Source organism: Micromys minutus, assembly GCF_963924665.1.
Source record: "Micromys minutus genome assembly, chromosome: 1".
Taxonomy (NCBI): Eukaryota; Metazoa; Chordata; class Mammalia; order Rodentia; family Muridae; genus Micromys; species Micromys minutus.
In genome coordinates this window covers 202,852,359-202,877,653 of record NC_137969.1, presented here as the reverse complement: position 1 = coordinate 202,877,653, position 25,295 = coordinate 202,852,359, and the positions used below count along the sequence as shown (strand labels likewise).

Here is a 25,295-nt window from a genome sequence, read left to right as displayed (position 1 = left end):
GGAAGGAAGGAAGGAAGGAAGACCATATGTTGGTTAATAGAAAAATCAATATATAACATAATAAGTACAGATACAGTCACTAGTATATGAATAATTCATAAATTAAAACTACCATTTCATTTTTTTAAATACTGAAATGCAGCCTGTGGTGGTTTGGATAGGTGTGGTCTCCATGACTCATGTGTTCAAATGCTTGACCCTTAAGGAATGGTACTACCTTGAGCTGTGGCCTTGGTGGAGGAAGTGTGTCATTGTGCAGGTTTTGAGGTCTCCTATGCTCCAGCTATGCCCAGTGCGGCACACAGTCACCTTCTACTGCCTACCACTCAAGATACAGAACTCTCAGCTCCCTTTCCAGCACCACGTCTGCCTGGATGCTGTTATACATCCCACCATGATGATAATGAACTAAACCTCTGAGATGCTAAGCCGGTCCCAATTTAATGTTTTCTTTTATAATAGTTGCCTTGGTCATGGTGTCTCTTCACAGCAAATAAATAAACTGTAACTAAGATACCATTCTTAAGTATAATCCATGAATTCCATTACAAAGTTTAATAAATATCAATCCATCAATCAGCAGAATTTTCACCTTGATTCTCTTGGCCTTCATTTGGGCTTTTGCCAAGAGAGCATAAGTGGAGATGTCAGGTTTACTGGCTATGACCCCTTCCAAAACGTGAATGGCCTTGTCATGATTTTCACAGAATGAGTAAATGAGAGCTTCCTGTATTGGGGTCAGCTCAATGTCACCTAAAAGCAAAGGAAAGATTACTAGTTCCCATGCTGGGTAGCATGGATTTAGAATATACTTATGTTAGGGAAGCTACACTGTATGATATTATTGTTTCAACATGAAATGATATGGCAACTAAAACCTTTTATTACCATAAAACAAGAAGTCACTACAGTTGCAAACCAAAACCAAAGTAAAATTGTAAGTCTGGTATGTCACATAAAGAGCTTTCTCACAAAATTCATCATCACAAAATTAATTGTGTGGATGTAAAAACTGAAGTTTCACATTCTGCCTGTCAAGTGAATCGTTCATCATCTCGGCATCAATGCACACGTATTGCAGATAGTGCAAAACATGAAGAAGTATTTCTTTAATGGTTTTGTTTTGAGTTCATCTTGTTTACCTTTGTTCATTTCTGCTACTTGATAAATACTGAACTTTGCAAGTTCGTAATTCTTCATCATAAGAAGATACTGTCCCCTGGAAGAAACAATAGCTTTTATTCCAAGCACATTAAAGGTAATTATTTTGTTGGATTTTAAAACATGAGGTAACCCAGTCACAAAAGAACAGACATAATATGCAGTCACTGATAATTGGATACTAACCCCAGAAAGCTCTGAATACCCAAGAAACAATTCACAGACCATTTAAAGCTCAAAAAAAGAAAGACCAAAAAGTGGAAGCCTCAGTTTTTCTTAGAAAAAAAAAATCCCAATAAGTGCATTGCACCCTCTCGGAGTGTGGTACACCTAGACCTTAAATCATTAATAACTCAAGAGCTAAGAAGATAGTCTTGTGGCAATTTTGAGTACTTAAAAATCATTATGTTTTATACCCCAGAGACACTTTAATACACAACAAAGATATATGCACCACAATGTTCATAGCAGCTCTATTTATAATAGCCAGAAGCTGGAAGGAACCCAGATGTCCTTCAGAAGATGAATGGATACAAAAATTGTGGTACATTTACACAATGGAATACTACTCAGCCACCAGAGACAATGACTTAACCAAATTCTTAAGAAAATGGCTGCATCTAGAGAATATCATTCTGAGTGAGATAATCCAGTCACAGAAGAACAGACATAATATGCAGTCACTGATAGTGGGATGCTAACCCCAGAGGCTTGCACTCCCCCAGAAACAACTCACAGACTGTATGAAGTCCAAGAAATAAAGAAAACAAAACAAAACAAAAAAAATTTACAAAACAAGAAAACTTTAACTATTTCCATGTTTCATTTTGTTTTACTTTAGTTCATTGTAACTATTAAGTTTTCAAGGCATACAACCAAACCTTGAAAATAATCAAGTACTGACTAAAAAATATATTCATATAGTTTTATATAAAAATTATGTTAAAATCTGAAAAAAAGTACTGACAAAAAATGTATAATTTTAAGCAAAAAATGTTTAAAATCTGTACATTTATCTTTGTTTTGTAAAATAAAGTTGTTTTAAAAAATCATTATGTTTAATCTTTACACACCAAGAAAACTTTGACTATTTCCATGTTATATTTTGTTTTACATATACTTAATGCTCATTGTAACTAGTAACATTTCAATGCATATTATCAAACCTTTTTTAAAAAGTACTGACAAAAATATATTCATATAATTTTATGCCAAAATGCTTTTAAAAATCTGTCCATGTATCTCTGTTTTTTTAAATAAAGTTGTAAGAAAAAAAACTTGTATTTGATTTTTTTCTCTCTTGGCATGTAAAAAGTACATTCTGATTACTCTAACCCCCACATTTTTCTGCCTGGTTTACACTGCCCTCTTCCCTATCTCTGAAGCCTGTCTCACACTCACTTTCTTTTCTGTGTTGTTGTTGCTGCTGCTGCTGCTGTTTAAAGACTCACAGGCTTTAACTAACATCCTCTATGTGACCATCGGTTTAGAATTCATGGAAATGTGGGTTCCTTGGTTGTGTACCCAACTGAAGGAAATGGCCGTTCTTCATCCCCGCCCCAGATCATGATTGACTATTCATAGGTCCAGTCTTGTGAGGCTCATTGCAGACAACTAGCTGCTGTGTCGTGCCCAGAAAACAGCATTGCATAGCCCTTCTCCTTATTTCCCAGGTCTTAAATTTTCTCCACCTTGCTCTTCCATGATAACCCCTGAATGTCCTGTTCAGAGCTAAGCACTCATCAAAAGCAATTATTCTGAAATTTATGATACATATATTTTACAATTGTAAAACATTCACCCATTTACATAAGTATACATAAAATCAAATTTTAAACTAAATTAAATCAAATTAAATTAAATATAGTAGCTTGATTATTTGTTTTTAGCTTTGGGTACTTTAAGGGAGGGACTCTATGCAATTTTAGATGTCCTGGAACTTGCTGTGTAGACTGAGTTGGCCTTCCATTCAGAGAGTTCTACCTGCTCTGATTCTGCCTCTATCTCTGTCTCTGCCTCTGCCTCCAACTGCTAGAATTAAAGGCATGCATCACCATACATGGCAAAGTTACACAGTTCTTAAAAAATCAAAGAGATAAATTAACATGGAGTTATGATGACAGAAACAATTTATAAGCTGTGAACCTAAAATAAAATGGTTCACAGAAGAGAAAGGGGGAAGGTGTTCATATAAATTTCTGAAATATGGTTTAAGTATTAAAACACAAAATACATCTTTATCAGAAAATATATTCTATTGCATTTTTCCAGGCCTATAAATCTTGAGCGGTTATATTTTTAGTAATAATATCTTAAATAGGTCTCCATAGCAAATTCTACTAAATTTGAAATACAACAATGAGGGTCACCGTTTTTGTTTGTTTGTTTCAGTGAGTTGGCAGAAGGTCCTTTTCAGTACTTCTGTGGGTACAAACAAAACCAATGTTCAAAAGTAGCACCTTTCTTCAAAGGGGTGTGTGCTCTATAGCAAGTTATCTAGACAGGTCTCAAAGATCCTCACTCTCAGCAGCTATATCTTATCGCAAGGGCACAGTGAAGGGAATGATACGGTTATCTTAACATGTAATTAAGAGTAAAAATAAATATTGAGAAGTAGATGTTGTTTTCATATTAAATGTAAAATAAGGATGGGGAAGAATAGAGGAACCCCAAGAGTTTGTTAAGACGTCCAGTTATTCCAGGAAGAACTCAGTTTCTGTGCTCGTACCTTATTATATACAGGTAGACTGCATCAGGCTGGAGGTGGATGGCACGAGATAATTCTGTTACTGCCCTTTTCAGTTTATGCATCTGTTGAATGACAAACAGAATTGTGTTTCTACTTGAAGCCGTCACCTTCTGATGTTTAGCCTCTCACAATTTCTTGCAGAATTTTTGTAGAGACTTGTCTAACTATCTCAGTTTTGTAACTGCTTGTTTTAAATTAGTTTTTAATTTTACAATTATAGTATAATCATATCATTCCCTCTTCCCATTTTACCATTTAAACCCCACCTCACACCTCTCTGAACCCTTTTTCAAATTTCTTCTCATTAATTGTTTTACGTGTGTGTGTGTGTAAATACACAAAGAACACATCATTTTCTTAACTCACCAAAGCAAGTAGAATTCATAAAAGCAAAAACAGAAATTTTGTGATGCAGAGTTTCTATTTTTAATTACTTTTCTTTTGTTCCGAAGGATGATTACAAATACCCATTCACGTATCATTTTACACTAATTTATATGATATGTTGTACTATGTATATGTTCCTCTTTGTTTTAACTTCAAGTTTTCTCCCTCAATTTTAGCAACTGTTTCAGCAAACTTCACACAGTTAATAACCTAGCATGTACAGGGTAACGTAAAAGGTAAAAGTAGATTCTACTTGAAAAATAAGGTGGAGAAACAGGCTTGAAATAAAATTAGTAAGTGAGTGGATAAAACAAATCATTCGAGTGGTATAAAAAGAGGTCTGTTTGACATTCATATGGAAAGGAAGCATCCATTCTTTCCCTGTTATGGTCATAGAAACATAACTTGAATTTCTACACTTTGGAGGACAAAGAAAAAAACTACCACTAAAGACATTGCCAATAGAGCAGCACTACGCAAACCTAGAAGTGTGAACCCAAACAGCCAGCACTGCAATCAATAAGATGGTAGTATGCTGATAAGAGAATTTATGTCTACGTTGAAATGAGTTATGCAAACTAATGTATACATGAAAAAAATGGATCAAGAGATAAAGTTTGTTTAAACAAATTGGACAATGTTTAAATGTGGAACTTTGCTTCTCTAGCAAAGTGGCTATTGCTTCTTCAGCTGACCTTGTCCCAGCTGTACAGCTAATGATCTAGTAGTGTGTTCACATTACCATTCCTATTTGTACCAGCAGTCCACACTGGTATCGCTTTTTTCGGTCCTGTGGTCAAATACTTGAAAAAGCACTATAGGGGAGAAAGAGTTTGTTTTGACTTGTAGTTTGAAGACATAATAGTCAATCATGGTGGAGAACACACAGCAGCAGGCTGTCCCATAGGAATGAGAGCTTAAGGCTGGAATACCAGCAGCCTAGACCTGACAGGAAGTGGGCCAAGATATAAAACACCAAGAACCACATAGTGATGTACTTCTTCTGGTCAGGTTTCACCTCACTGAGATTCCACAGTCTCCCAACATAACATCACCAACTGGGGACCAAGAGTCCAAATATGTAATAAACTGATGGGAGATGTTTTACATTTAAACCATAACATTCCATCCTGAGCATCAAACACCCAATCCCATCTCATAATACAAAGTACATTCAGTCTGATTCCGTACTTCCCTGCTTTCTTATATGTTCAATATTATCGGAAACCTGTTGTTGCTGATAGTTACCAAGTACTTGATAAAGCAAGGATTGCTTTTGCCTCTGCTTGAGAAAACTGAGTCTATTATGTGGGGGAAAATATGGTGGCTGACTGAACCATGGGGAGAATACATTAGTCAGGACATCTTATATCTTGGCAGACAAGGAAGTAGCAGCACAGCAAGACCACACTATCAATTCTCAACTCTCTCCTTCCTCTGCTCTACAACATCCCAAGAGTGCTACTGGCAGCCCACTATATAAGTCTGTGGAGGAGGGAAATTCTGCATATAAACCAGAACAATATTTATGGACTAAGTAAACTTTGTTGGGACCCATAGAAGTTCAATCTCTGGGTTTATACACTGTTCTGGCGTTAGGTTTTAGCTTAGATTAAGAAAGGAGGCTAAATAGATTCCCTTGCCTAACTGGACTTTCTGGTTGGGCCTCAGAAGAAGAGAATGTGCTTAGTCCTGCTGGGACTGGATATCCCAGGGAAGGGTGGTACCCAAGGCAAGAGTGGGGAGGGATTCCTTTTCTCTCCAGAGAAGTGGGGAGAGGGTAATGGGGGATGAATTTTTAAGGGTGGGACTGAGAGGAGTGGATGGACTGGAATTACAGGGTGAAGTCCACAAATAAATTAACAAAAAGAAAGGGTCCTCATGGAGATGAGGGGGTGTAGGACAGACCGAGGATGGACATGGAGGAGAATAAAATCTGGAATGTAAAAAAAAAAAAAAAGATTAAATAAATGTTTTAAAAAGAAAGAAAGAAAGAAGAAAGGAAGGAAGGGGAAGGAGAGAGAGAGACGCTAAACCTACAAGTAGTAGAATATATCCTTTATCTATACATATATAGAGACCGGGTTTAATTTTGATATTTTAAACACATCATATTTTTCCTAAATCTTGTTTTTCTTACTAAAATATACCTCAGAAATGCCTGCAAATGTGCTTGTATTGTTCCGTTTCATATGTTTCCTGACTATAATTATGTTTCTAATGTGAAAACATAATGTATTTAAAAATGACTATAGATATTTGGGCCTCTCAGAACAAACAGTAAGTGTGTCCGTGTACTGACACTTGGTTATCCAGCTGGCACTGTAAATTCTATGTATGGTATTGGAACACACCAAATTCCCTAAGTGTCCTACATCATTAACAGATTAGAGGAAAGAATGACACACTACAAGCATGTCCATGTCTTACCCAACGAGACTGCCAACATGCTTTCCCTGAGGAGGGTACTGTGTCTGCTCCGCAACCTCATTATCTGGAGAATAAGGGCTTTGAATTGAATTCTAGATAGAACAGGTTTTGAGATGTAGCAAAGGAAGAGTAGAACACCTATTGCAAACAAGAAATAAGTCTTTGTTGTTTTCATAAGGTGCTTTTGAAGGTGTTTTACCACAGCATAACCCAGCATGTTATGATCACAAGCAGAGTATCCAGAGATATGCATAAACAAGAGCAAAGCAGTAGTGAAGTGCAGGGTGCCAAAGGTTTTAAGAAAAACGAAAAGGAAAAGCCTGGACTTATATTTTGGCATAGTCAGTGGAACTTCTGTTAGTTGCAGCATCTTGGGCTAAGTAGTTAATAGGAAAGAGCCAAGAGGTGTGTCTTTGAGAAACAGAGATTCTGGTTACAGGTGGAGAAGAAAAACAATTTATTGAGTTATTTCAATTTGTTACACTGAAAATGTGTGTGTGTGTGTGTGTGTGTGTGTGTGTGTGTGTGTGTGTGTGTGTAAAATATAAAACTAAAAGCAAAAGCTGTTAATTATAAAGATGTGTGTGTATGTGTGTTTTTTAACAACTTTATTTTACAAAACAAAGATAAATGTACAGATCTTAAGCATTTTTTACATAAAATTATACAATACATTTTTGTCAGAACTTTTTTTCAGATTTTAAAATAATTTTTACATAAAAATGTATGAATATATTTTTTAGTCAGTACTTGATATTTTTAAAGGTTTGATAGTATGCATTGGAAACCTAATAGTTACAATGAGCATAAAGTACATGTAAAACAAAATGTAACATGGAAATAGTCAAAGTTTTCTTGTTGTATAAAGATTTTTTTGTTTTGTTTTATTTTGTTTTCTTTATTTCTTGGACTTCATTCAGTCTGTGAGTTGTTTCTGGGGCAGTGCGAGCCTCTGGGGTTAGCATCCCACTGCATATTATGTCTGTTCTTTTGTGACGGGGTTATCTCACTCAGAATGATATTCTCTAGATGCAGCCATTTTCTTAAGAATTTGGTCAAGTCATTGTTTCTGGTGGCTGAGTAGTATTCCATTGTGTAAATGTACCACAATTTTTGTATCCATTCATCTTCTGAAAGACATCTGGGTTCTTTCCAGCTTCTGGCTATTATAAATAAAGCTGCTATGAACATTGTGGTGAATATATCTTTGTTGTGTACTAAGGTGTCTCTGGGGTATATGCCCAGAAGTGGAATAGCTGGGTCTTCAGGTAGTATTATGTGCAAATTTTCTGAGGTATCGCCAGACTGATTTCCAGAGTTTTTGTATTAGTTTGCAACCCCACCAACAGTGGAGAAGGGTTCCTCCTTCTCCGCAACCTCGCCAGCATCTGTTGTCCTCTGAGTTTTGGATCCTAGCCAATCTGACTGGTGTGAGGTGGAATCTCAGGGTTGTTTTGATTTGCATTTCCCTGATGGCTAACGATGTCGAGCACTTCCTCAGATATTTCTCAGCCATTTGATATTCCTCAACTGAGAACATTTTGTTTAGCTCTGTGCCCCATTTTTAATAGGGTTATTTGATTCTCTGGTGACTAGCTTTTTGAGTTCTTTGTATACCTTAGATATTAGGCCTCTATCTGATGTGAAGTTGGTAAAGATCTTTTCCCATTCTGTTGGCTGCCATTTTGTTTTCTTGACAATGTCCTTAGCCTTACAGAAACTTTGCAGTCTCATTAAGTCCCATTTGTTAATCTTTGACCTTAGAGCTTGAGCCATTGGTGTTTTGTTCAGAAAATTTTCTCCTATGCCTATATGTTCTAAAGTTTTCCCTACTTTCTCATCTAATAGTTTCAGTGTATCTGGTTTAATGTGGAGATCTTTGATCCACTTACACTTGAGCTTTGTACAAGGAGATAAGAAAGGGTCTATTTTCATTCTTTTGCATGTTGAGTGACAGTTGGACCAGCACCATTTGTTGAATATGCTATCCTTTTTCCATTAAATGTTTATGACTCCTTTGTCAAAAATCAGGTGACCATATATGTGAGGGCTCATTTCTGGATCTTCTACTCTATTCCATTGATCCACATGCCTATTTCTGTACCAGTACCATGCAGTTTTCAGCACAATTGCCTTGTAGTATAGCTTGAGGTCAGGGATAGTGATTCCCGAAGATGTTTTCTTCCTGTTGAGGATGGATTTCGCTATTCTAGGTCTTTTGTTATTCCAGATGAAATTGCACATTGATCTTTCCAATTCCATGAAGAACTGGGTTGGAACTTGGATGGGGATTGCGTTGAATCTGTAGATTGCTTTCTGTAGGATTGCCATTTTTAAAATGTTGATATTTCCAATCCATGAGCATGGGAGATCTTTCCATTTTCTGAGATCCTCCTCAATTTCCTTCTTTAGTGGTTTGAAGTTCTTTTCATACAGGTCCTTCACTTGCTTAGTTAGAGTCACACCAAGGTATTTCATAGTTTTTGTGACGATTGTGAAGGGTATTTTTTCCCTAATTTCTTTCTCCACATGTTTGTCCTTTGAGTATAGGAAGGTTGCTGATTTGTTTGAGTTGATTTTGTATCCAGCCACTTTGCTGAACTTGTTTATCAGCTGTAGGAGTTCTCTGGTGGAGTTTTTGGGGTCACTTAAGTTCACTATCATGTCATCAGCAAAGAGTGATGTTTTTATCTCTTCCTTTCCAATTTTTATCCTCTTGATCTCCTTTTGCTGTCTAATTGCTCCAGCCAGGACTTCCAGTACTATGTTGAATAGGTAGCAGAAGAGTGGGCAGGCTTGTCGAGTCCCTGATTTTAGTGGGATTGCTTCGAGTTTCCCACCATTAAGTTTGATGTTGGCTGTTCATTTGCTGTATATTGCTTTTATTATGTTTAAGTATGGACCTTGGATTCCTGTTCTTTCCAGGACTTTTAACATGAAGGAGTGTTGAATTTTGTCAAATGCTTTCTCAGCATCTAGTGAGATGACCATGTGATTTTGTTCTTTGAGTTTGTTTATATGGTGGATTACATTGATGGATTTCCATATATTAAACCATCCCTGCATCCCCGGGATGAAGCCTACTTGGTCAGGATGAATGATCGTTTTGATGTGTTCTTGAATTCGGTTTGCAAGGATTTTGTTGGGTATTTTTGAGTCAATGTTCATAATGAGATTGGTCTGAAGTTCTCTTTCCTTGTAGGGTCTTTGTGTGGTTTAGGTACGAGGGTTATTGTAGCCTCAAAAAATGAGTTGGGTAGTATTCCATCTGAGTCTATCTTTTGGAATAGTTTGGAGAGTATTGGTGTTATATCCACAATAAATGTCTGATAAAATTCTGCACTGAACCCGTCTGGACCTGGGCTTTTTTTGGTTGGGAGGCTTTTGATGACTTCTTCTATTTCTTTAGGTGTTATAGGATTATTTAGATGGTTTACTTGGTCCTGGTTTAAATGTGTGTTTTATATATATAGTAAATGAACCCACACATTTATTAGTACATACCCACACACAAACACATACTCAGAATTAGACCAACGGATTCTAAAAGGCTAATAGTAGTTTTTCTCTCATCAAATAAAATTACAGATAACTCTGAAGCTACTGAGTCTCAGAAACTTCCTCATCATGGATTCTTATTTGCATAAAATACAATAATTGCTATAGTTTATGCTGTTTTATAGTAATAATAAAACATGTGCTAGAGCCATCATAGAAATAAAAATGGACACTTGGTAAGTAGAGACTTTGTAAATAGCTAATATTAGTTAAGTGTATCTGCTTAATAGCTACTGCTTATAAAGCCATGAGCCTCTGTGGTCAGCTGAAGAATATATTCATATGTTATGTTACATTGAACAAATAGCCACACAATTAAAATATTTTGAAATTCAAAAAATTCCAGTCTTAAATACCTTAAAATAGGTTTCTGCTCTACAAATATAGCTTTGAATATACAAAGGATCAACTCTAATTGCCTCAGTAAACCACCAGAAGGCTTCAGTGTAATTATCCAGGTGTTGGAGATATATGAGGCCAATATTTCTATATGCCACAGTAGCAGTTCTAAAAGGACAACAAAATGTATTAAATTTTACATTTATTTTCAATGTTCATCATTTACTTTAAAAAGCTAATGAAATACATGAATCATCTGCAATTAAACATTCTTAAAACTTTACTAAAGAAATGAAATTATTTTACTGCATGATTTTTAAAAAAAAATATAAGCATGGGTATTTGGGAAGGTGGGGAGGAGCTAGGAGGAGAAAGGGAGAAGAGGATTATGATTAGAATATATTACATGAAAAATTATTTTCAATAAAAAGGAAGAATGTTCCCAATAAAAGGCTTTGTAATGAATTAACAATTAGTCTATACTGGAAATAGTAAAACATCCTAGATTAGTAGCAAAAGTGGACTTAATTTTAACTTACCTTGAATTAATGATCATTGTTTCTCAATTCCAAAGTCTTCCCCTGGGGCTATGAGTAATTCTAAGAGTCATTCTTAGGTTTGGTGGCTTTCAAGTAAAAAAACCTCTCTACATGGATAGCTACAAAATTGCTTTTCAATATCAAATACATGCTGTTTCCTCTTCTATAATTAAGTGATTACTATCTAGTACGGGAAGACCATAGACATTACTCTGTTCAGTGTTTCTATTTCCAGACAAGGGTTAGGGTTCTGTAGCCCACAGCCATGGAAGCCCATGAGCTGAGCACCAAAGGGCCTTCCACCCTCCTGACCCTCTCTCTGAAACATCTCTCTGCCTCCTTAGCCCAAAGAAACCACTATGGTCCTCAGGGTAATACTCTTAACTCTCCTTTTTAACTTTTTACCTTAAAGAAAACTTAAATTTTCTCAAAACTCTTCAGCCTCTAAATTTGCAAAGCAACTGAAATGAACAAGCCCTATTTTACCAGTAATCTTATTTCAGTGTTACTCTAATTCTGCTGTGACTTTATAATTACAGTCTTGTTTTCTATGAAATTATCAATAATGAGAGGGAAGCTTTCTTCCCCCCCCCCCCAATTTCATGCAATAGTAAAATAGGTATGAAAACAAAGACGTACCTTTCAAGAGAAACAACAGTTTCAAAATCACAAATGGCCAGCACCCAGCATTTTAGTTGTGTATAGAGTATGCCCCGGTGTAAGAAACAGTTGAGGTTACTGTAGCCATCGTTTATAAGAACTGGAGATATAAAGCACACACTTTGGTTTGTAGACAATCACATGAGCTACATTTCCATGTTCACTCTTTCTATCGCTCCCCCATCTAGCATCTCGTAAACAACGTGTCTGTGATGAGTGTGCCCATTGGGGCAAAAAAAAAAAAAAAAATAAGAGACTTTATTTTTAATTGTAATACTGTGGCAGTCATAGTTCACAAATTCACTAAAGCTGGCAGTAAACTCCGACGTCCATTCACTCTCCAGATGACGAGACTAAAGCGAGGGGAACATATTACACCGACAGGGACTAACGGGTAAGTCCATGGCAAAGGCAGGCCTGGAGTTAAGACTGATGGAAGGGCGCCCTTGCTCACTGCCGCCGGCTTTATCACACAGATAAAGGACAGAACAGGTGACAATGTCCTGCGCCACGAGTCGTGTGGCAGATGTCAGGTCTCCCTACTTACCTACAGAGATAGAGGGCTTCATAGAAGCTACTTGAGGTAAGAAGAACTTGGAAGTGGGTGGAAGACCTGGCAGTATTCAGGAAACGAGAGGAGAAAAACAACCTCCACTGCAGATGAATGGCCCTCACCAGAACCCAGCTTAGAAGGCACCTCTCAAGTCCCTAGGTTACTAACTCCCCGCTGCTTAAAAGAAAACAAACAAACAAAAAAAAAAAAAAAAAAAAACATGGTAGTGAACTATATGGAATTTTATAAGAGTCAATTCATGTTTTTCTAAGTTTCCCTTTCTCCCTGTTCTCACCCACCCCATCCATACTAGATTTGGGAGGCTTTAGCCGATGTTAGTAAAGGCCAGGCTAATGAATCAAAAATCAATATCCTAAAGGCAATCCCACTCAGCTTACAGTGTGATTGGGCAACTAGGAAAAGTTTTGCTGTTATACTAGCAGAATATCAATTCTTACAGGAGAAAAAAAAATGAATGGAGTTATTTAATTACACTAATTCTGTTTTTCTCAGAAGAAAAAAAAATGGATGATAGTAAATTCTTCATATTATTGTCAGAGTGTTCACTGAAGTATTCTACATATAATACCTAGAACTGTGCTCAGGAAGTACCGAATATCTCATAAACACCCAACATCACAATCACAGAGCCTAGTTATAACAGTGGCTTGTTTAAATCCTTGAGGCAATATATAGGGAATGGTGATGGCTAAAAATCAAGTTGGTCTGCTCTGAATAATCCAATAGTAGAGATTTTGAATTATTACAACAGTTTCCAAGATGGGAGGTTGATAGAGGAAGTAAGAGGGTGGGGCTATCAGAAAAAGAGTAAAAAGGAAGAGAGTCCCAGGATGAGCCAGGTGAGTGGAACCAGACTGGCCCACAAAACTCTTTAAATCTAAAGCGTTTGGTAGCAGAGTCCCATCATACATATGACATATTTGCTTTGACACTGTACTGAGAAATAAGGGGTAAACTGAGGAAAGGCACATTGGTAAGATCAGAGACCATGGCAGACAAAGGAGACGCAAAGATAGAGTCATCTATGGGCAGGAATGAGATGCGCAGATATAAAGAAAACTGAAGGGCGTTCTTTAGCCCTGTTTCCCACAAGACCGTGGAAATAGACACAAAATATGAGTTCCTCTCAGCATATATGGAGCATTTCAGGGATGGCTTGACATCTTAGTAAGATGTCCCTTAAAGCACAGGGACCTGAGTTCTATCCCTAGAACCCTCAGAAGAGTTTGGCATGGTAGCATGTGCTACTGGTAATTTCAGTAAGGGGGAGGTTGAAGACAGTGGACCCCTATATTTAGTGGCCACAAAACCTAGCCTATTTAATGAGGCCAGTGGAGGGCTATGTCACAGAAAATAAACACAATTTAAAACAATAAGAGAGAAAGCAGAAAATAAAAGGGGAAAAAAGTGGTCAGCTCCTGAAATTGTCCTCTGGCCTGTACATGTATGTGTGTTCATGCATCCACGTGAGCCACACGCATGTACAAAGCAAGTATCCATAGTAGTACACAGTGATCTCCATGTTCCCTCACATGTGACCATCACGAACACGCAGCCACATACCTGACACGCTGTAGTCCTGCAGCGCTCGGTAAGGACTACACTTTCTAAATAAGCAGGCTCGGTAGTACAGTGCCAGCCAGTTGTTGGGGTCTAAGTGGATGGCGGCAGAAAAGTCCTGGGTTGCTTGTTTATATAAATTCCTTTTTAAATATGCTCTTCCCCGGTTTGTCCTAGAAAAAGAAGAGCATTTGAGTGTGCTCCACACAACAGACATTCTCTCTTCTCGTTAAACCTACCGCCTACTTTCTGATTGTTGGCTTCCTAATAGAGCTTACTTGTGCTGCTGCTGTCAAAACAACATAAACATTTTATAGGGACACTTTGTTATATAATTATATGCTTATTAGTTGTGTTTATGACGTAGCTGCAAGGTTATTAACTTTTATTTCATTTCTCTTACAGAGGGGACAGCTTTTTAAAATACCTTCAAAAGTTCATTCATTATTATTGATTTATTCTGGATGCTTATTTTCTTTTTAGTGAAAGGAGCAACATTTGCACAAAAGGTTTGGGGTCAAGAAAAATAGGAGGGTTAGTTGAAGATATGAGACAGCCTGTCCCATTACAAAGCCGCATCTGTTATTTTAAAGCACTTATTTTCAGTCAGTTGGGAAAAGGAAGCTACTGATAAAAGCTTTTCAGACTAACAATCATTATTTTTATGATAGTCAAAGCTCATCACTCCAGAGCTAGGGATAGGGTAGAACAGGAAGTATCCCATTGTGAGCCCAAAGGATTGGATCAAATACTGATTGAGTAGGAATGAAAATAGCACCAGTGGGCATGTGCTTGGACAGTGAACATGGTTGGTGGCATGCTATGGGAGCATCTGGAAAGGCTGATGTTGCAAGAACTGAGTATCAGTTGGGTGTGATGGCATAGGCCTTGAAGTCTCAGCACTTAGGACGCAGATACCGGAGGATCTCTGATCAACATGGTGAGTTCCAAGTCAACTAAGCTTACATAGAAAGTCTGTTTCAAAGAATAAATATAATATTTTGAATTGTTAGGACATGCATGAGATATTTCTTACTGATGAAGTATTCTGCCTTCAAGGGATTCAAGATGCCTGTTGTTTGAAAGGCCTCGAGTAGATACAAAGTGTGTAACTTCAGAAGTGAGCTCCTTCAAACTTTCACAGAACAAAGAGAGACAACCCGGAAGAAACAAAACCTAGGAAAGAGGTCAGGAGTCATAGGCACAAGCATCACCAACAGAATACAAGAGATGGAAGAGATAATCTCAGGAAAAGAAGATACCATAGAAATCATTGCCACAACAGTCAGAGAAAATATAAAATATAAAAAGTTCCTAATCCAAAACATCCAAAAAGTCCAGGACATAATGAGGAGACCGAACCTAAGGATAATAGGTGTAGAAGAGAACAAAGACTCCAACTAAAAGGCCCAGTAAATGTCTTCAACAAAATCATAGAAGAAAACTTCCCTAACCTAAAGAAAGAGATAACCATGAGCATACAAGAAGCCAACAGAACTAGAAATAGATTGGATCAGAAAAAATAGTGCTCCTGACACATAATAATCAAAACCCAAATTTTTAAAACAAAGAAAGAATAATAAAAGCTGTAAGGGAAAAAGGACAAATAATATATGAAGGCAGACCTATCAGCATAACACCAGACTTCTCAATAGAAACTATGAAAGCTAAAAGATCCTGGACAGACATCATAAAGACCATAGGAGAACACAAATGCCAGTTCAGGTAACTTTATCAAAAAAAAAAAAACCTCTCAGTTACTATAGATGGAGAAAGTGATCTTTTCCAGGACAAGACCAAATTTACACAATATTTTTCCACAAATCCAGCCCTATGAAGGATAATAGATAAAAAGAAATCCAACACAAGGAGGAAAACTACACCCTAAGAAAAGCAAGAAAATAATCCTCTTGCAAGAAATCCAAAAGAAGGCAATCATTATTCCTTAATAACTCTTAACATCAATGGACTCAGTTCCCTAATTAAAAAAGACATAGACTATCACACTAGATACTTGACAGAACCCAACATTTTGCTGAATACATGAAATTCATCTCAGCAACAAAGATAGGCACTACCTCAGAGTAAAACATTAAGGAACTAAATGGGCAAACAAATGGTCCCAAGACACAAGATGGAGTAGTCATTCTAATATCAAATAAAATGGATTTTCAACCAAAAAAAATAAAAATATATGAAAGAAAAGTTTTTATTTATCATAGAAAAATCTATCAATATGATCTCTCAATCCTGAATATCTATGCTTCTAATAAAAAAGCACCCACATTCATAAAAAAATACTTTACTAAAGCTCAAAGAATATATTGCACCATAAGTAATAATAGTGAGAGATTTCAACACCCCACACTCATAAATTAACAGACCATGAAAGCAGAAACTGAACAGAAACACAATGAAGCTGACAGGAGTTAGAAACCAAATGAGTTTAACAGGCATCTATAGAATATTCCATCTTAAACAAAAGAATGTAACTTGTTCTCAGCACCTCATGCCACCTTCTCCAAAACTGACAATATAGTCGGTCACAAAACAGGCCTCAACAGATACAAGAAGACAGAAATAATCGCATGCATTCTGTGAGATAAAAATGGATTAAGGCTAGTCTTAAATAACAAAAAAAAAAAAAACTAGAATAACAAAATCTATACTCAAGAATAAAAAATGCTTCTTGGGGAATTACCATTCCTGATCTCAAGTTAAATCACAAAACAATTGTGATAAAAACTGTATGGTATTGGTGAAGAGACAGGCAGGTAGACAAATGGAACAGAATAGAAGACCCAGTAATGAACCCACACACCTATGGTCACTTGCTCTTTGACAAAGGACAAAAATTTAGTCCATTTAGTAACAAAGAACAGCCTCTTCAAGACTAATCAAAATTCACACAATATCTGACCACAAACCCAGCACTACAACGAATTATAGGTGGAAAACCCAATACAATGAGGGAAAATACAGCCTAGTAAAAATAAGAAAACTCCTAAACAAGAAAACTAAAAGAAGAAAAAAACACAGACACAACTCAACCCAAAAAAGCAATAATGGCAGGAAACAGAAACAGCTATTCCTTTATATCTATTAACATAAATGGTCTCAACTCCCCAATAAAGAGACATAGACTATCAGATTGGATACATAAACAAAATCCAGCCTTTTGCTGCATACAGGAAACTCATCTCAGAGACAGAGACAGACACTATCTCAGAGTAAAAGAGTGGGAAAAAAACTTCCAAGCAAACAGCTCCAAGAAGCAAGCTGGAGTGGCTATTCTAATATCGAATAAAGAAAACTTCCAACCAAAAGTTATCAAAAAAGATAAGGAAGGACACTTTTTACTCATTACCGGGGAAATCTGTCAGGAGGAACTCTCAATCCTTAACATATATGCTCCAAATAAAAAATCACCCATATTCATAAAGGAAACCCAACTAAAGCTCAAAAAATACATTTCACCCCACACAATAATAGTGGGAGACTTTAATACCCCAATCTCACCAATGGACAGATCAGGGAAACAGAAACTGATCAAGGACACTGCAAAACTAGCAGAGACTTTGAACCAACTAGAATTAATAGATGTATACAGAACATACTATCCTAAAGTAAAAGAATACACCTTCTTCTCACCACCCCATGGCACCTTCTCGAAAATTGACCACATAATTTGACACAGAACGAGCCTCCATCGATATAAGAAGATTGAAATACTCCAATGCATCCTCTCAGATCACCATGGTCTACAGCTGGTCTTTAACAACAACAAAGACAACAAAAAGCCCACATACACATGGAAACTAAACAACCCTCTGTTAAAGGATAGCAGGGTCAAAGAAGAAATAAAGAAAGAAATTAAAGATTTTCTAGAATTCAACAAAAACGAAAACACAACATACCCAAACCTATGGGATGCAATGAAAGCAGTATTGAGAGGAAAACTCATAGCCCTAAGTGCTTCCAAAAAGAAACTGGAGAGAGCTCACATCAGCAACCTGACAGCACAGCTAAAAGCCCTAGAACAAAAGGAAGCAGATATACCCAAAAAGAGTAGACGGCAAGAAATAATCAAAATTAGGGCAGAAATAGACCAAATAGAATCAAAAAGAACCATTGAAAAAAATCAACAAAACAAAGAGTTGGTTCTTTGAGAAAATCAACAAGATTGATAAACCCCTAGCCAGACTAACTACAGGGCAAAGAGAGAGTATCCAAATTAACAAAATCAGAAAGGAAAGTGGCGACATAACAACTGAAATTGAGGAAATTCAAGAAATCATCAGATCCTACTACATAAACTTATACTCCACAAAATGGAAAATCTGGAGGAAATGGACGAATTCCTAGACAGATATAAGGTCCCAAAGTTAAACCAGGACCAAGTAAACCATCTAAATAACCCTATAACACCTAAAAAAATAGAAGAAGCCATCAAAAGCCTCCCAACCAAAAAAAGCCCAGGTCCAGACGGGTTCAATGCAAAATTTTATCACATTTATTGGGGATATAACACCAATACTCTCCAAACTATTCCAAAAGATAGAATCAGATGGAATATTACCCAACTCATTTTTTGAGGCTACAATAACCCTTGTACCTAAACCACACAAAGACCCTACAAGGAAAGAGAACTTCAGACCAATCTCACTTATGAACATTGATGCAAAAATACTCAACAAAATCCTTGCAAACCGAATCCAAGAACACATCAAAACAATCATTCATCTCTGCAATGCAGGGATGGTTTAACATAAGGAAATCCATCAATATAATCCACCATATAAACAAACTCAAAGAACAAAATCACATGGTCATCTCACTAGACGCTGAGAAAGCATTCAACAAAATCCAACACCCCTTCATGTTAAAAGTCCTGGAAAGAACAGGAATCCAAGGCCCATATTTACACATAATAAAAGCAATATACAGCAAACCAACAGCCAACATCACACTTAATGGCGAGAAACTTGAAGCAATCCCACTAAAATCAGGGACTCGACAAGGCTGCCCACTCTCCCCCTACCTATTAAACATAGTACTGGAAGTCCTGGCTGGAGCAATTAGACAGCAAAAGGAGATCAAGGGGATACAAATCGGAAAGGAAGAGATAAAAACATCACTCTTTGCCGATGACATGATAGTGTACTTGAGTGACCCCAAAAATTCCACCAGAGAACTCCTACAGCTGATAAACAAGTTCAGCAAAGTGACTGGATACAAAATTAACTCAAACAAATCAGTAGCCTTCCTATACTCAAAGGGCAAACATGTGGAGAAAGAAATTAGGGAAAAGGTACCCTTCACAATCGTCACAAAAAGTATGAAATACCTTGGTGTGACTCTAACTAAACAAGTGAAGGACCTGTATGACAAGAACTTCAAACCTCTAAAGAAAGAAATTGAGGAGGACCTCAGAAAATGGAAAGATCTCCCGTGCTCATGGATTGGAAAAAATCAACATCTTAAAAATGGCAATCCTACCAAAAGCAATCTACAGATTCAATGCAATCCCCATCAAAATTCCAAACCAGTTCTTCATGGAATTGGAAAGATCAATGTGCAATTTCATCTGGAATAACAAAAGACCTAGAATAGCGAAATCCATCCTCAACAACAAAAAAAACATCTGCGGGAATCACTATCCCTGACCTCAAGCTATATTCAAGTCAATTGTGCTGAAAACTGCATGGTACTAGTACAGAAATAAGCATGTGGATCAATGGAATAGAATAGAAGATCCAGAAATAAGCTTTCATGTATATGGTCACCTGATTTTTGACAAAGGAGCAGTAAACATTCAATGGAAAAAGGACAGCCTATTCAACACATGGTGCTGGTCCAACTGGCACTCAGCATGCAAAAGAATGAAAATAGACCCTTTCTTATCTCCTTGTACAGAGCTCAAGTGTAAGTGGATCAAAGATCTTCACATTAAACCAGATACACTGAAACTATTAGATGAGAAAGTAGGGAAATCCTTAGAACACATAGGCACAGGAGAAAATTTCCTGAACAAAACACCAATGGCTCAAGCTCTAAGGTCAAAGATTAACAAATGGGACTTAATGAGATTGCAAAGTTTCTGTATGGCTAAAGACATCATCAAGAAAACAAAGCGGCAACCAACAGAATGGGAAAGATCTTTACCAACACCACATCAGATAGAGGCCTAATATCCAAGGTATACAAGGAACTTAAAATGCTAGACACCAGAGAATCAAATAACCCTATTAAAAAATGGGGTACAGAGCTTAACAAAACGTTTTCAGTTGAGGAACACCAAAGGCCGAGAAACATCTGAGGAAGTGCTCCATATCCTTATCCATCAGGGAAATGCAAATCAAAACAACCCTGAGATTCCACCTCACACCAGTCAGATTGGCCAAGATCCAAACTCAGATGACAGCAGATGCTGGCGAGGCTGCGGAGAAAGAGGAACACTTCTCCACTGTTGGTGGGGTTGCAAGCTAATACAACCACTCTGGAAATCTGTCTGGTGATACCTCAGAAAATTGGATATAGTACTACCTGAAGACCCAGCTATTCCACTTCTGGGTATATACCCCAGAGACACTTTAATACACAACAAAGATATATGCACCACAATGTTCATAGCGGCTCTATTTATAATAGCCAGAAGCTGGAAGGAACCCAGATGTCCTTCAGAAGACAAATGGATACAAAAATTGTGGTACATATACACAATGGAATACTACTCAGCCACCAGAAACAATGACTTAACCAAATTCTTAAGAAAATGGCTGCATCTAGAGAAGATCATCCTGAGTGAGATAAACCAGTCACAAAAGAACAGACATAATATGCAGTCACTGATAGTGGGATGCTAACCCCAGAGGCTTGCACTCCCCCAGAAACAACTCACAGACTGTATGAAGTCCAAGAAATAAAGAAAACAAAAAAATATACATATATTTACAAAACAAGAAGACTTTGACTATTTCCATGTTGCGTTTTGTTTTGCATGTACTTTACGCTTATTGTAACTATTATGTTTTCAATGCATACTGTCAAGCCCTTGAAAAAAATCAAGTACTGACTAAAAAAATATATTCACATGGTTTTATGTAAAAATTATTTTAATGTCTGAAAAAACAGTACTGACAAAAATGTACAATTTTAAGCAAAAAATGTTTAAAATCTGTACATTTATCTTTGTTTTGTAAAATAAAGTCGTTTTAAAAAATAAAATAAATAAATAAATAAAATCATTATATTTAATCTATATAAACCGAGAGAATTTTGACTCTTTTCATGTTATGCTTTGTATCACATGTACTTTATATTTATGGTAACTAGTACGATTTCAATGCATGCTATTAAATATTTTTAAAAAATCAAGTACTGACAAAAATATATTCATAGAGTTGTATGCCAAAATGATTATCAAAATCTGTACATGTATCTCTTTTTTTTTTAATAAGGTTGTAAGGGAAAAAAAAAACCTCAGGTGATAGCAGATGCTGGCCAGGATGTGCAGAAAGAGGAACACTCCTCCACTGTTGGTGGGATTGGAAGGTGGTACCACCACTCTGGGAACCAAACTGGAGGTTTCTCAGAAAATTGGACATAGTACTACCTGAAGACCCAGTAATACCTCTCCTAGGCATACACCCTCAAAATGCTTCAACATATAATGAGGACATATGCTCCACTATGTTCATAGCAGCTTTATTTAAAGTAGCGAGAAGCTGGAAAGAACCCAGATGTCTTTCAGTAGATGAATGGATACAAAAATTGTGGTACATTTACACAATTATTAGAAACAATGACCTTATGAAATTCTTAGGCAAATGGATGGAACTAGAGAATATCATCCTGAGTGAGGGAACCCAGGCACAAAAAACACTTATGGTATGCAGTCAATGATAACTGGACACTAGCCCCAAATGGATGGTACTAGAGAATGTCATCCTGAGTGAGGTAACCCAGGCACAAAAGAACACTCATGGTATGCACTCACTGATAACTGCACACTAGCCCCAGAATGCTCTGAATACCTGAGAAACAACTCACAGACCTTATGAAGCTTAAAATGAAGGACGGCCAAAAATGTGGAAGCCTCAGTCCTTCTTAGAAAAAAAAAAAACAAAATGAAGAAAGGAGAAAAAAATCATGTATTCATCATATATTATATAACAAATTCTGTGAGTTATATCATCATTTTATAAAATAATAAAAAGTGTTTTTAAAAAAGACTAAATCCTTTTTTTTAATGTAGATTACAAAATTACTCCTAATGACATTCTGGTATACTCATAGGTCAGTGCCTTGCTCAGTCATAATCAGAGAAGCTCTCTCTGCAGAAAGTGGGAACAAATACACAAACCCACCCTCATATAATATGCAGAGACTTTGGCACACTCAGTCCTAAAAGGGATGTCTCCATAAACAGAAGGACTAGTAGAACCCTGTGAAAAGAGAGGTGGAAATCATGTAAGAGCCAGAGGGGATGGAGGCTGCTAAGTGGGGAAAAGACCCTCTAAATAACAGAATTGATGCACATGTAAACTTGCACATGCGTAGGTCCTTCATGGGTCTTTCACAAATGGGGTCCTACAACTGAAAGTAAACACACACACACACACACACACACACACACACACACACATCCCTAAACCAGAAGCTATGTAGTTTGATGTCAAGGTGATACATGATTGGACAGTATAAAGTAGGGCGGGGACAAAGTCTTTGTAAGGCAGGAGAGAGAAGAAGTGGGAGAATCAACATGGAAGATGACCCATTTCCGTCCACTCAGCTCTGAGTAACCATAGGTAGTTACACATACTTTCTAAGGAATGGATTTCTATAGGTCAATTTATCTTATCTAGTGGGTGATTTTTATCTTTGTTGACTGGTTGTAAGCTTAATGTGTGGATGGATTGCAGGTTGAGAATTTAACATAGAAATCTATTTGATAAATTATTTATTGTTGAGTCATGATTTTATCGGACAGTGGAGGACAGTGTATGAAAGCAATGGCTGAGAGGCAGCTGAAGCATGCAGTTCCACACAAGGCCTGCAGAACGAGATATGTGTGTGCCAAGAGTGGTAACTACCCACCAAGGGGACTTCATGGAGTGGGCAGCTTGCAGACCGTGTAGCAGAGTAGCAGCTGGGTCCGCACATGTCATGTGGCCCTAATGGTGCTGGCATTTTAGTGCAGGAACTGGTAGCCACTGATCTTTTAATATTTACTGCAACGTACAAAAAGATATTATAGGAAAATATTTGAACAGATTTCTGTACTCAGTAGATACAAAGGCTGTAAATGAAGAGGAAATGTAAAGAAGAAAATTATGGATGACAAGCAATGCTTTACATAATTGCAAAACAGTCAGAACCTGGAAATGCAAAGAAATAACTTGACACTGAAAATTAGCTCATTGTTTTAAAAGGGGGCTGTCAGATTATAGTAAGCCTCTTTTCCTGAAAACACATTTATATAGTAAATAATTTCAAAATGTACGTCTACAATAATTCCTACCTTGCACGAGAATTATAGGGGTTAAGTTTTAACAGAGATGTAAAATCATATGCAGCCCCAATCCAGTTTTTATTGTCAAAGTAAAACATTCCACGTTTCCATAATGCATCTGTTCTTTTGGGATCATAATAAATACACTGGAGGGGTGTGAGAATGCAAACATGTTACACAATAAAATATAAAAAAACTAAAACAAGTATATAGCCATTTTCAAATAATATAAGAGAAACCCACTTTAAGATGCTAAATTTCTTCAGATTTTTGTTTAAAGATTATACTAAGAATTGTGCCCATCATGAAATTCTTGAGGTAGAATATTATCCAAGGGGAAGACAAACAGCAAATATAAAAAGCCAAAGCTTTTTGACTACTGAAACTTTCACTGATAAAAATTCCTGTATATCCTAGTAATGTCATATACTACCCCATTACATCTCATCAACATGACTGCCTAAGCATGACCTGAACAAGGGGAACAGTAACACCCATGACAAAGAAAGTAGGGGAAAGACCATAAGGCCTCATCTCTACCAAAGGAATGCCGAGATCGGGAAAAGTCGTCTTCCCCAGGGAAGAACACCAACTAGTTATTCTATATCAGATAGCCAGCCCTGAAAACATACATACAAGTAAGATTATCCCATCTAAATAAGCTATAATTTTGAATATATGCATATATTCACATATATATGTATTATGTGTGTGTACATATATATACACATATGTGCATGTAACAATTAATGAACAAAGAGGCTATGAATTTTAAAAAGAGTAAGCAGGAATATACAGGAGGCTTTGGTAGGAAGAATGGAAAGGGAGAAATATGATATAATTATATAATAATCTCAAAAATAAAAACTGTAGTAGGTAGAGCTACACTGTCTCACATCATTCTGTCCTAACAGTAGACGAAAGAGTCGAGCTGATTCAGTCACATAGGTTATGGCTTAATCCAGTCCCTAACATGAGAAGAAATAAAGACGGTGACATGGCTCATGGTTACTCACGGACATAGAGACAGCAGAGGGCAGAAGCAGAGTCACCCATATGTTCAGCTGGCAAGTTGCCTTCTAACTGGTGCTAGGAAAGAACTGCAGCACAGGGGAGCTCTCCAAGGATATGTAAAGTAGACATCATTTTCTCCTTCCCTTCCTTGCTCTTTTTCAAATTCATGATCTCTTTCTTCATTAATTGTTACGTGCACATATGTATATGATTTTATATACACACACATACCTAAATTAAACCTACTCACTGTGTAATCTCACAACCTCGAAAGACAGTTTTGGTTATTTCTAAATCAGAAGTTACAAGACCAATAATACTTTCCCTAAGCAGAAGAACATCAAGCTAAGCCATGAGAAAATATGGCAGGTGGAAACATGCACAGTTGAATAATTTAAGAAATTTGTCTTCTAATTGTCTATTGTACTTAAGACTAAGATTTATAGCTAAAAGTCAGTCCACCAGAAATGCCTGCATTACTGCATCCAAAGGAAATGTTTCCCTGGTGGCAGCCTTAAGGTGCATTTCAATCAAACGTTCACTTCCTTGTGGGTATTCTGATACCTAGAGACAAATACAGATACCTCCCTAGAACCTGCTTTCCTTCATGACACCATCATAATTTTGTATCTCATGTGTGTCTTTATCTTTCCTTAAGAATCTTTTCTTTGAGATATGCATAATCTAGAAACACTTCTATGTCTTTCACAACTTATGCAATGTCTCAATCAATAAATATTTGTGAATGAAAGACTGAATGGACCTGTCATCAGAGCTTCTTTGAGAACCAGTAGGTTCCATGAAGAGGGT

The 25,295-nt window shown here is 36.9% G+C and overlaps 1 protein-coding gene across 1 annotated transcript in view; it reads right to left on the bottom strand.

The window, feature by feature from the left end:
* Nucleotides 1–25,295, bottom strand: part of TTC6 (tetratricopeptide repeat domain 6) — a gene marked incomplete at both ends in the record, with an annotated part of 174,830 nt that overhangs the window by 45,823 nt on the left and 103,712 nt on the right. Inside the window, 7 exons of the mRNA XM_080912417.1 lie at nucleotides 593–753; nucleotides 1,143–1,219; nucleotides 3,890–3,972; nucleotides 10,642–10,792; nucleotides 11,803–11,923; nucleotides 13,961–14,130; nucleotides 23,481–23,617. Coding sequence (XP_080768543.1) covers nucleotides 593–753; nucleotides 1,143–1,219; nucleotides 3,890–3,972; nucleotides 10,642–10,792; nucleotides 11,803–11,923; nucleotides 13,961–14,130; nucleotides 23,481–23,617 — 900 coding nt within the window. The remainder of the gene's footprint in view (nucleotides 1–592; nucleotides 754–1,142; nucleotides 1,220–3,889; nucleotides 3,973–10,641; nucleotides 10,793–11,802; nucleotides 11,924–13,960; nucleotides 14,131–23,480; nucleotides 23,618–25,295) is intronic.